The following is a 13,741-nucleotide window of genomic DNA, read 5'->3' on the forward strand; positions in this document are numbered from 1 at the left end:
AGAATGCACCTCCTTTACCTCCACCTCTTAGAATCCCTGGTTTACTTCAAGACTCAACTTAAGGGCCACCTTTTTATGTGAACCTTTTCTCATTTCTTTCAGTTGCAAGTGCCTTTTCCCCAAATTATTTTACAATCTATTTCGTATGTGCCAAAATATTGCCATCTTGTTACTTGTAACTTGACTATAAATTCTTCAAGGGCATGAACTTTTTGCTTTTGTCTTTGAATGTCCAGAGCCTACTATGATGTTTGACATATAGTTAACACTTCATAAATGCTCTTTAGTTGATTGATTCATTTAATTTAATTAATTCTTTTTAAAAGTACCTATTCAGCACTAGGAATAAAAAGATTAAGAAAAGACACAGGTCTTGCCTTCAAAGATATTGTAATAATATGATGGCAGGAGGGGCGATAGATATATACACAACTAGTATAAGAGAGATAGACACAAATAGGGGTAAGTTAGTAAAAATTTAACATTTACTTTAAATGTTTTCTGGGTGGAAAGAACAGCTCTGATCCATTAGCAAGGTGACCCTGGGGAAATCACTTAATATTTCTCACTTTCCTCATCTGGAAAATGGGAACAACACAATTTGTACTATCTTCTCCATAGGGACTGACTAATGAAAATGCATTGTAAATCTTAAAAAAGCATAGAAACATAAATTGATATTAAACCAAGATCCTAACCACTTTTTACAATATTCTTTCTTTGGGAAATTATGTGTCATTCCAAATAAATATCTTAAATTTGTCTTTCTGGGAACACAATATACTTTTACGTCTAATCTGCATTATTACCACTTCCCTCTCACTTGCTGAAATCTATATAATCATCAAAACAATAATTCAAGTCCCGATTTGACACATTTACTAATTTCCCAGGTATAAATGCTCAGACTAAAAACTGAAACAATGACCACCTCCAGTATATCCTTGGATTCAGATCATGGAGAAGACGTTTTGGATTATTTTTAATCCTTGCATTCCCATCCAAAGTTTTATTCTTAAGTGTAAAATAAAAATCTTATAGGTCATTGAATTTGAATCTACAGATGAGGAAATTTGAGGCTTAGAAAGGGGAAGTTCATTGCTCAGGAAGAAGTAACTTGACTAAAATCATCCCTGGAGTAAATGAGAGATTCAGGATTTAGAAATAAATTCTCTGCTTCCAAATCTGTGACTCCTCTTTCTCTTGTACGTTTACTATCTAGTTCAAAGTTAATCATAATCCATTTCTCTTGTGCCTGCCTTCCACCTCCAGATTGTATTTGTCTTTAAAAAAAAAATTCTCATTGTAGTTATTTATCCCAATCAATTCTAGTCATTTGTTCTAGATTCTTTCATTGACCATCAGAGAGCAGAGTACTGTGATCATCTTCCTCTACAAAAAATTGCTCTAAAAAAATGGCCTTGTTTAGTTCAAATGAATGCAGTATTTTTCCACAACTCCACCTCACCCACCCCCCTTACCTCCACCCCCTTTTCTTTTAGGAAAAACATTCAAATCATGACTTGCAATCTCAGGATCTGCCAGAAGATGTCTCTATAGACAATAGTAGAGAAAGTCTACCCCTAAACCAAATCAACAGTAATGTGTACTGCAGCTGCACACAGTGGGACTGCCTTTAGTCAAACTTGTACAAGCAAAACCTTAGAGGTAGGAAGGGAGAGATTTTCCTATTCAGTTGTATGTATGTATGTGTGATTTAAGAAATGTTTGGGGACAGGGGAGTGTGTACATGTATATATTAAAAAAAAAACATACAACTGTAGGCAGTTTCCAATTTTAAAAATTTGTCAATAAGATATTTATTTGGAATGGCACATAATTTTCCATTGAAAGAATATTGTAATACCAATTTATGTTTCTATGATTTTTTAAGATTTACAAAACATTTTCATTAGAGTATAAATCATATTATTCCCATTTTCCAGATGAGGAAAGTGAGCCTCAGAGAAATATTAAGTGTTTTCCCCAGGGTCACCCTGCTAATTGGTCAGAGTTGGTCTTCCCACTTAGAACTTCGGTGTCTACATCCAGCACTATTTCCACACTACCCACACAAACCCCCTCAAGTCTATTTAATCTCTAATGTAGCAGAAATACCAAACATCTTCAGCCATATTGTTTTCTGTGATTTTTCATTGCCAATGTATGGTATTTATATTCAGAAGTACATTCTGCCTGCTGTGCACAGCAAGGAAAGAATAGGATGGCATTGGGAATGTACTTCCTCTCCTCCCCTCCAGCTGCTGGCCACCCATTTGGGAGCAAGACAGGAACCATATGGTTGGGGAAAAATTCCTTACTCTTCTGTGTATTAGCTGCTCTTGCATAAAGAACATTTGTAAGTCAGGTATTTTGAAAGTCAAGGAATGTCCCAATTCTCAAGCTTAGAGCAATTCAATTCAAATCTACAAACATTTATTTAGCATCAATTCTGTGCAGAGCAGATCTGTCGATAAACTGTAATATAAAATGATATAGGATGAGTCTATTCCAGAGGTACAAAGAAAAGTATTACATAAGAGAGATTTCCATAGGAAAGGTCTTAACCTCTGGGAAGGGGGTTAAGTCAAAGAAGCTTCATAGATGTTTCTTTACATGAATTGAACTTAAAAGGATGGAGAATAATTCAATAAAAAAAAATAGTCCATTCAAAGCTTAGGCAACAATATTAGTAAAAATCACCAGGTAGCTTTTGTGCCAGAGGCAGAAGAGAGTACTAGGAAGGGACTGATGTATAATAAGTCTAGACAGGTCCTGTCAAAGGGTAGAGGGCTTTACAAACTAAGATGAATTTGAATTTGATTTGGTAGGAAATAGTCTGCCACTGAAGATTTCTGAGCAGGGGAGTGTCAGGACTAGATCTAGGCATAAGGGAGAATCACTGTCAGAAGCACTGAGTGGCAGGAAGAAGCCCACCTCTAATTAAAAATTTGCTAGGGACTAATATACAAAGGGTGTAATCCACATAGCTAATAATCAAAGCAACGTGTAAATGCTACTGAAATTTGTCTCCTTTGGGGAGAAGCAGTGCCCACATCAGCATTCTAAAGACATAGTAAACAGCCTTTCTAATTAAAGGGGAAGGGATTTGGAGGAGACAAGCCAGAATAAAAAAAGTATTTTAAAAAAAACCCAAGGATGCCAGGGAGCTTTCAAAAGAAAGGGAAGGATTTATGTGCAATAGGGAATGTCGGGGGGGGGGGGCTGATTCTGCAATGATGGTGAATTAGTGGTATAATGGAAAGGATTGATTTTATTACACTGAAATCAAGGAGAATTTTGCTTAAATAAAGCTAGCAGATCTTGTTAGTCACTGATTCTAAATGGAAGTTGACATTCTTTGATGAAGCTCAGAAGGCTTTATCTGTAATACAATCAAGTTTGGCCATCAAGCCCAACCCATATCAAAAAAAGAACCTCTACTATAACATCTTCAACAAAGTCATCTTTTCCAGCCCTTTCCTTATACACAGTAAGAATATTTGGCTCCAAATGACTGATCCAAGGCCATCCAGATAATAAAGAATAGAGCCAAGAGTCTAACCCACATCCTTTAACTTAAAATTAATGCTTTTTCATATATCAATCACATGTTCTTAGAAAAAAACATTTTTTTTTTTTAACTAAGGCCATTTTGCTAGACTCAGTTCAATTTCTGGCCAAAGTCAGAAATGATACATGTATTAATGATACAAATGATCCATGTACAAATCTGGTGACTGAATATCTGATGTGGGATAATAAATGAAACCTTAGATTTTTTTTTTTCTTTCAGATTTCTTTTTTAAAAAAAATTATTGATATCTTATTACCAGAGTGGTCAGAGGAAATGAAAGGGGAAAAAAAATCAAACTGATGAATTTTGAAACATTTTAGAATCTCTTATAAAACTTATGGCAGGACAGATAATCAAAACTCTTGGCTAAAATAAAGTGTTTGGATTATCTGTAGATGACAATTATCCCTTTTAATTTCTGGTTCACAGTCCTGGGAAAAATCAAGTGCTGACTATATGAATATAGGGTTTAAAAGATAAATTAATACATTCCAAATACTTTGTGGGGGCTTTTTATTTTTATTTTGAAGTTCCAATTTTATCTTTAAGGCATACACTCCTTGCATATAAATGCACAAGTATTTATGAGAATAATAATATGTGCTTTCATATGACCTCTCATTGAGAATCTCAAAGTACTTAATAAGCACTAAGTAAGCCTTGTGTAATCTTTGAAGTAGAAGATTAATGGAAAATGGCATGGAAACTGAGGCACAGGAAAGTTAAGTAATTTGTACACAATCACTTTTGATCCATGACTCCGAATCCCAAACAACCATTTTAATCATGGCAAACAAGTCTTTCCCTTATTTTAATGTTGCTTTTATCAGAATTTAACATTGGTGTAAACTACCAGAATATGTTTCAGGGAATGGAAAATCCAGAAAGAGACTCTTTCCCAAACCTGCACTGTTCACCCTTGACATGCATATGCATTTGTCAAGAAATTAACTGCTTCTGCAGATGGCTCATTTATATAAAGTGAGTGTGGTTAAGTATTGAGTGCTGGATTTGGAGTCACTAAGCCTTTGGTTAAAGTTCTTCCACTTCAGATATTTGCTCACTCAATGATTCTGAGTGAGTCACTTAATATGAATGATCTTCAGTTTCTTTTTCTGAAGTATGAGGGGTTGGACCTGAGCTCTTAGTCTGTCATTTTCTGAGATGGATTGGAACCATTCTTCAAAATTCTTCAGTTCAGAAACATGAACAAAAATATCTGAAGTATAGTACAAACTATGAGTACTTTATATGTCATTAAATTTAGTAAATATCCATTAGGCACTTATAATATAAATGGACATGTAAAAGAATTGAAAGTATGGAGATCCAAGGATGTGCCAAACTTACACCTCTGCCACTGAATTGGCTGTGGGACCCTAGGCAATTCCTTAACTTGTTTCTGCTTCCTCATGTGTACTACGAGAGATTTAGGGGAATCAAGTAATTTGACTTTACTTATGAAAGAAGGAATATTGGGGAAGGATCTTTGAGTTCATAGATTGCTATGATGCTATGATGAAAACATGAATTTATAAAAATACCAAAATACAGTTGCTATTTAAATTTTTTTGGGTGCTGGAAATAAAAAGAGGAGCAATTCCTGCCTGTAAGCAATAGGCTTACAGTTTATTAGAAATCTTTAGACACAATAGGTAAGAAATGTGGATAGTTTTATATTGGAAGAGCCTTGATAGAGTCAGATCAGTACTTTAGGAAAATTATTTTGGCCACTGTGTAGAGGATAGACTCCCATTAAATTTTGTCTCTCTTTGTATCTCCAGTGCTTACCCAGTGCCTGGCACTGTCATCTCTCGAAGCAGCTAGCTAGTGCAGAGAATAGAAAGATGGACCTGAAACTAGGAATATTTGACTAACTAAAATCCTAACTGAAATGCTTACTAGATAAGTGACCTTGAACAAGCCATTTCAATTCTGTTTACCTCTTTCTTCATCTGCAAAATGGGGTTAATTGCAGCACCTATTTCCCAGGATTGTTGGGAGGATCAAATAAGATGGTATCCATAAAATACTGTGCAAACCTTAAGAGCCACATAAATGCTAGCTCTTATAATTGCTATTATAGCTATTATCAACCACAAATCCAGCGAAAGCTTAAGTGCATAGAATCATTAAATTCAATCCATCAAATATTTATTTAATGCCTCTAAGTCCAGTTACTTTGGAGAGAAAGACAACAAACAAAAACAAAAAATAGTGTCTGGGGTATATAATTTATAAACAAATAAGTAAATTTCAGGTTACTTGAGAAGGAAGGAACATTGGAAAAATCAGGGAAGACTTGAAAAAGAAGGTAGCCACCACCCTGAGTAGTGAACAAGCTAAAGATGCTACCAGGTGGAACCACTAGTATAAAGAGCTAGCAGGATGAGGAGAACTGAATTTTCCAAGTTCAAGAAAGAACAAGTAAATTACATTGGCTAGAGTATGTGAAATGTGGCAAATCTGGAAAGGTGTGACTCAATCTGGAGGCAGATTGTGAAGGATTTTAAATGTCAAACTCAAAGTAATCACTGAAGATTCTTGATAGGGTCAGATCAGTACTTTAGGAAGATTATTTTGGCCATTTTGTAGAGGATGGATTCCCATTTAATTGTAAGCTTCTTGAGAGCAGGGATTGGTTTTTTCCTGTCTTTATATCCCCAGTACTTATCACAGTGCCCAGAACATAGTAGGAGCTTAATAAATGTTTAGTGTATGAATGAATAGATTGGAGAGGAGAGAGACTAGAAGCAGAAGAAATTTGGTATAACAGATAAAGTGTAAAATTTAGAGTACAGGTTCAAATTTTGCCTCAAATATTGATTTTTAATTCTGGGTAAATTTTACCACTCAATCTGTGCTTCAGTTTTCTCACCTCTAAAAGGAGGGAGTTAGATTTGATGACCTCTGAGCTCCACCAGTTTATGGTCAATTACCTAATCCAAATCCCTTACTTTAAGAAGTAAATTGAGGACCACAGAGCAAAGTAACTTGGTAGTTGTACCCTTCTGAATTTAAATAAGAACCTGGGTGCTCATTTGGCTCTTCAGATTGCTATTAGAGAAACTGTGCTTAACATTAGTAAGAAATGAATTCCTGAAAGAATTCAATGCTGAAAGGCATTTGTAATTTAGTGAGACTGTTGAAATCTATCCAAATCTGCTCCTCTTCATTCCTTGTTTCTTCCCTGTCCAAGAAAGAAAAAAACATATTGGAATCAGAGGGCTTGATTTCAAGTGTTAGCTCTCCTACTGACATTCCTGACCTTTAGCAAATCACAGACTCTGAGCTTCCCTGTCCTCACCTGTATAATGAGGAATTTTGATTAGATGATTCCCTAAGGTGCCTTTCCTTCTTTCATTCATCTTATTTCTGTCTTTTCTCCCTGTTTCTTTGCTAATATGTGTTTTTCTCCTTCTCATTTTCCTAACCTGTCAGGAGTTGTTTGCCACATATTGTTTGTTTCCACTGGCATTGCAACCACCATTACTACTTGTTCATCTTGGAACTCTACAAGCCCAGGGATTCTTACTTTCTCATGTTGTCTTGTTTTGTGCCAGATTTGAATTCATTTGCGTCAAAAATCCATCTTGAGTTGCAAAACTTAGAGTTAATTTTTTTGGAAAAGTATTTATGTGGTTGTGGAAATCTTCAAACCTTCATCTAATGAATTTGCTATGATGCATTATTAGACTTTGATAATACCCTTGTTCCAATATGACTTCTAAAATTAACTTGCACCTAGAAATCAGGGAATGTCCTGTGTAATTTGAGAGCATTATGTTCATGATACTGGTAACCAGCCTTTCTAGAGTTTAAAAAAAATTAAAAAGAGACATCTGGGAAGAAATAATGGGATGAAGAAGAGAAAGGGAAACCGTTTGGAAAGTCTGGGAGGCAACAAGTAGTCCCCTTAGGATTTATGAGAAAGGGAAGTCAGTAGCAAGTACAATGGAAAAAGTATTGGGCTTGCCTGGGTTCAGGTCCTGATCCTACCATCAACTCACTGTGTGACATTGGGCAAGTTCCTTAACTTCACTAGTCTTCAGTTTCTTCATCTGTGAAATAGGTTTGGCTAAATTACCTCTAAAGTCCTCTACAGTTTTAGTGACCTACAAAAATAACTTATGGGTCCACAAGAGGGGTCACAATGAAGAGTAATATAGTGAAAATACTGAAATCAAATTGGCGACTTAAGGAGAAAAAGCTAGAAGAAATAAATCCAAACTCCTGTTCCAAGGTACCAAGGTTCCAATAAAAAAAAATCAACTGTCCATAATTTCTCCCATACTTTTCTGCTTGAATACCAATAGGAAGAATAAATTTAGCCTCTGTGTTACCTATTGAACTATACCTATTATGATTATATGTGAATTAATGGTCACAGTATCATAGCCTTCAGAAGAACTTATGTTTCCTACAAGAATTAATGCTACCTTGCTCATGAATATCTTGTTTTTTCCCTCCTTCCATGCGTAGTTTGGAATTGAAATGGTCCCACATTCAATTTCCCCAGACTGAATATGAGGTGTGTGAAAACGCAAACACATTGCTGTTGAAAATCTGTAGGAGTGGCCATTCTATGGAATCAGCTTTTGTTGGAATAAAGGTAATTTTAAATGTAAAATAAAAACCCCAGTATAAGGTTGCTGAAAGTGCCTGGTGAAACCTTTCTGTACCCTGGAAACCTTCCCAAACAATCAGTGTGAATTCACATTCCAGGTGTGCCATCCCACTCCTAGGATTTTGACAGTAAATTTTTCTGAGATGATGCCAGCCCCAGTTCATTTTCATTTGTACATGATTAAAATGTGTTCTGAATGAATCCCCCCTATAGAGCTTTATGTGGTTATTTGCATAAAGTCTTTATGTTTTGATTTCATAATCATATTGTTAGGATTAGTTCACTGACAACATGTGATTTAGAAATAGAAGATTATTTCTCTCCTGCTCCAGTTAAAGAGGAGTAAAGAAAATTGCATAAATAATGGCAAAGTGAATTCTGTATATTATTTAATTTGGGGATTATGTGTAAGAAGTTTTTAATTCCAAACTATTTTCCTCCTACAACCTAACTTATTTAAAAGTCTTCCTTCATTCCTTCTTCTCTCCTTCCCTCCTTCTTCTCTCCTTCCCTCCCTCCTTTTCTCCTCCCATCCTTCCTCCCTTTCTCTTTTCTTTCTTCCCTTCCCCTTTATTTCCTTTCTCCTTCTTTTCTTCCTCCCTCCCTCCCTCCCATCTTTTCTTTTTCTTTTTTCTTATTTTTTTCTCTCTTTCTTTTTCTCTTTCTTTCTTTCTCTCTTTTTCTTTCTTTCTTTCCTTCCTGCCTTCCTTCCTTCTCTTTTCTTTCCCTCCCTTCCTCTCTCCCTCCATTTCCCCTTCTCCTTCTCTCTTTTTTCCTACTCTTCCTCTCTCCCTCCATTTCTCCTTCTCCTTCTCCCTTCCTTTCTCATTTCTTCCTTCCTTTCTTTTTATTTTTTCTTTCTTTTCTTTCTCTCATTCTGTCTATTCATTCAACAAGAAAAAATCCCCTTCAGTTGATATGCTCATAGAATATAAAAGTATACCTTAATATTGATCTAAGTCCCAAAAGAACTAAAACTTTGCACAAAGCCATACATTTTTGGAATATTCCAAAGTCAAGTAAAGATTATTTTCAGACTATCTGCTGTTTTGATTATTTATAGCACCCTTCATTAGTATATTAGTATTAGTTAATCAGTGCTAATCATAATCCTTTCCACAACTGAAGTTCTCCAGGAGGGATCCTGAAATAAGATTACTTTAAGGGAATAAAAACAGAATAAAAAGGAAGCTTCAGCAAAATTGAGCCAAGAATGAGTCCTATCCCATTTTTAGAGAAAAGGACAAATATTAGGTTTTGTGAAATCATATTTATTTTAAGTCTCAATTATAATATGTCAAGTATCTATAAAACATTTACCTCCTAATAAGGCAAAGGGCAAGTTTAGGTGCTTCTACTTTAAAAACAGACCCTCTTTCCTATAACTACTGTTTCACTGATATATTAAACATTCATCATTAAAGTAGCAAAGAACATACCAACAATATGGTACATTGGAAAGAAGACTGGTTTCAGTGTTAGTTCAGAAGATTCAGAAGCCCTTGATTCAAATCTTGTTATGGCTACTAACTATTTGTGTGAACTTGAATCAGTTCCTTCTCCTCTCCAGAGCCTTAGTTTCCTTACCTATATAATGAGGAGTTTAGATATGTTCTCTAAGGTTCTGTTCAACTTTAAATTTGTGTTCCATATGTATGTGCAGTTGCTTATTTACAGAAATATCTGATGATGTGCCTTTGTCTTTTCACATATTCTTCTCTGCCTATGTAGAAAATGCCATATGTTCCAGAGTTTCTGCCAGTGCCATTATCTACTTTGCCAATATAGAAATAGTTTATGTGATTTTATACTTAATCCTATTTTTGACTGAATAAGCAGTAGTAGCTACATCATGAGTTGTAGGATTAGACTTGAATGTCAGAGTTGAGTTTATCAAATACAGTCCCTCTTTTTACAGATATGGAAACTGAGGTTCCCAGCAGTGAAAGAGCTTGTCTAAATCTCCATAGCTACTATATGTATAGAATTATGAGTTAAAACAAGATATATTGATAAATCATAGAATGCATTTGCAGACTACAACATATATGCTGTAGACATGCTAGTTATTATATTTTATTTTTTACTGATGCAATTTTCTTCCCATTATGCCATGATATCTCCTCCTATCAGTCTGAGTTTGCAGTTATTCCTTCCCAAGGCAAAATTGTGTATTTCTGTGGGAATCCAATGCTCACACAAACTTCCCTCTTTATATTATTGGCCGTATGACAAAAAAAAAAAAAAAAAAAAAAAAAAAAAAGGAGGAAAAAGATGATGGGCCTTTATTCCATGCTCTTGGCATATGATTAAATCATTCTTCCTAATCTAACAAACCTCTCTACCTGCTTTGATCCATCCCATTTCTTTTTTCACATGAGCTTCTGCACACTCCATGGTGGTAAATACTTGGTAATTGCACATGCAGATCTCATGCAGGGACCCAAGTGTAATGGAACCTCCAGCATATGGTAAATGCAGGTATACAATAGCTTGCTACTTCTCAATAAGAGATTGTTCCACAGGATTCTGGGCCTCACAAATAAAGAGGGAAGAAAAACAAAAGAAACAATGCTAAGAAAGACTGTTTGATAAAAATGCTTCTAATTCCGACATATGAAAAGATGACAGGTCTTTTCATTCCTCTTAGCACTTTTTAAAAAATGGATATTATTTGAGGTTTTATAGAAAGATTTAATTTTTAATTTTTTAATTGAGTTTTTAGTTAACTAAACTTTTTCCTCTTCCCTCTTTTGGGAGAAGAAGGAATTTTAAACTTTTTATGAACACCTAATAATTTTTTAAAAATTTTAAACCAATGGACAAAAATGATACTTCTCTACTTCTTAAGTGGGACTCTAATAGAATTGCATTTTCCCTTTCCTAAGCCAGTCAAGGGTTCTTTCTATGATTCCTCTTTCATGTATCCATTCAAAAAAAGATCTGGGTCCTACCCAGAGCATGAAACAGCTTATCTTGTTTTAAGTCCTAGTACTTTAAGTTGCTTGTATCAGGAGTAATTTTTCAGCAACGTGTGTCTTGGGAACATTGCAAAATTCTCAATTCATAGATTGTCTCATGGTAAGGATGAAATGCTTTCCTGACACTGTCCTTAGCCCAATTTTCTCCACAAAGCTCCCATTTACATCCTGGAAGAGCAATAATTTAATCTAGACTGAATGGCCCAGGTTTGTCTGTTAATTAATCGAATCCAGAGCTTTTCAGTGTTATTCAGCTACCAAGTCACCTAATGGATCATCAGCCAGGTGTCAAGAGGAGCTTTGTTTTTCCTCCCCTTTCCTTGGCTTCCTTTAGAGAGGGGGTTCTTAACCTTTTTTTAATGACGTGCCCGTCTTTGGCAATATGGTGAAGCCTATGGACCCTTTCCCAGAATAGTATTTTTAGAGCATAAAATTTAAAAAAATGATTACAAAGGAAGCAAATTATCCTGAAATGTGCTTATCAAAATAGTTTAAAACTCCTCAAAACAAATTCATAGATCCCAGTGGAAGAACCCCTGCTCTAGAACATAATCTAAAAGAAAGAAAGAAGGTGTTATATTTTACACCTAATAAAAGAAAAAATATTTTTATATTTCATTCCATTTTTTTCTATTAAGGAAACCCATTCATCATAAAAGAAAAGAAAAAAGGAGCCTATTTTCCAGTAAATTAGCTTCTAAGAAGATTCTTGCCATAGGAATCTTCAAAGATTCCATTAAAATATACTACACCTACACATAAAATGAATAAACTCAATATTGAAAACAAATTCTGCAGCATGGGTTTGGACGGGCAGGATGTAGAAAACACAACTCATCCAATTTATCTATATTTACACCACTAAAAAGAGCTTTTCCCCTCTTCCTCATCTTTTCCCTTCCTATATCCTTCTCTCTCCCATCTCTTTTAAGGTCAATCAAGTATCAGCTACAATTGGAAAAGATTTCACTGTGAATCCATCTAAGCTGATTCAGTTTGATCCAGGTATGTTTTGCTTTTCCTTTTTGTAGGGGAAACTAAGGGTTTGTAAAGAGCTATGTATAGTGTTTGACACTTTATATTAGATAGTCATGGCCAATCAAAGGCTTTCTAACATCCATGGATTCTTCATACTCCCTTTCCCAATCTTGTTAATTGTTCCAATCAGAGAAATAACCTGAAATTAGGTCTTTCCTCTTGCTTATACCACAGTGGGCTCCTCTAAATGGTATATTACTATGGATTACTATTTATAAAAGACATGTCTATGACTCAGTTATCAGATAACTGTTAATTTTCCTTGCTCTCTGAACCCTAATGTAAATCTTCCTTTAATAGAAGTTGGAAGCAAATAGTCATCTTATTGAATGGACTCCTATGCAAGTTAGGCTTAGGGACTGACTTGATTTTCATCAAAAGGCCAGGAAAGTACTTGAAATAGATGAAATACTCATCTTTCTGGGTGGGTCTAGATATAATTTCCCCCTCAAAAAACTAAAGATTTCTGGAGGTCTCAGCTAGTCTAGGTTTTAGGCTTTAAGAAACAAAATTGATGGAAGAGGAAGGTGGTTTGGTGGGCAGTAATAAACATGCAAAAAAGATGTTAACTGCCCTCAGGAAATTTATAATCTCTGTGATTCCTCTGCCTTTAATCACTCCTCTAGCCAACTCATCCTTCAAAGATCTATTAAAAATTTTCCTAATACATTTAACCAGTACTGTCTTCAAAGACTTCTTCACTTCTGGTTATTGAAATCTTTCTCTTTCTTCAAGGTCTAGCTCAGGTGCCACATTCTCAATGCAGGTGACCTTGATCTTCCTCAAATGAAAATGATCTGTCCTTCCTCATTTTTTTTCTAGATGTCTTTGTCTAGATATCTCCTTTTACCTTATCACATTCTATCTTGTGCAATGTCATACTTATTGGGTCTTTCTGCTTTCATTCTTTTCTCTTTCAAATAGACTTTCCACAGAACTGGCAACATCATCTTCCTAAAACACAGTTCTAACTATGTCACTACTCTGTTTTTAATACGTTCAGTAGTTCCTGTTGCTTCCAAAACAAAAGTAAAACTGAGTCCCTCCACAATATGGGTCCAAGCTACCTTTCCAACTATATTTAATGTTGTTCCCCTTCAAACTTAGGCATTGAGATAGTCAATGACAAGGCACATAGTCAAGAGATGGACTGTTGTATTCAAGGAACTATTTTGCAGATACACTATGGTGTATCTAGGACATAGAGTGGGTAGAGGGGAGTAAAATATAAGACTTGAAAGGGAGAAAAGGGCCAAGTTATGAAGGGTTTTAAAAACTAAGCATAATATTTTGTATTTGATCCTGGGGATAATAGAGAGTCACTTGGAGTTTATTGAATAGAGTGGGTGGGATCAGATTTACATTTTAAGAAAATCACTTTGGCAGGTGGGTGAGGGATGAATTGGAAAGGGAGAAAATTGAGCAGAGAAACTAATTAAGATGCTATTTTGTCCAGGTGTGAATTGATGAGGGTCTAGACTAAAATGGTAGCTATGACAGTGGAGGAGGGGGGATATA

The 13,741-nt window shown here is 35.3% G+C and overlaps 1 protein-coding gene across 4 annotated transcripts in view; it reads left to right on the forward strand.

Annotated features, from left to right (window-relative positions):
* FREM1 (FRAS1 related extracellular matrix 1) overlaps window positions 1-13,741 on the forward strand; it is a 151,654-nt gene that overhangs the window by 119,438 nt on the left and 18,475 nt on the right. For all 4 annotated transcript variants that reach the window (XM_012543371.3, XM_031946382.1, XM_031946624.1 and 1 more), the window contains 2 exons: window positions 8,060-8,189; window positions 12,118-12,190. In XM_012543371.3, coding sequence (XP_012398825.1) covers window positions 8,060-8,189; window positions 12,118-12,190 — 203 coding nt within the window. The remainder of the gene's footprint in view (window positions 1-8,059; window positions 8,190-12,117; window positions 12,191-13,741) is intronic.

Source organism: Sarcophilus harrisii, chromosome 1, assembly GCF_902635505.1.
Source record: "Sarcophilus harrisii chromosome 1, mSarHar1.11, whole genome shotgun sequence".
In the NCBI taxonomy this organism is placed as follows: domain Eukaryota; kingdom Metazoa; phylum Chordata; class Mammalia; order Dasyuromorphia; family Dasyuridae; genus Sarcophilus; species Sarcophilus harrisii.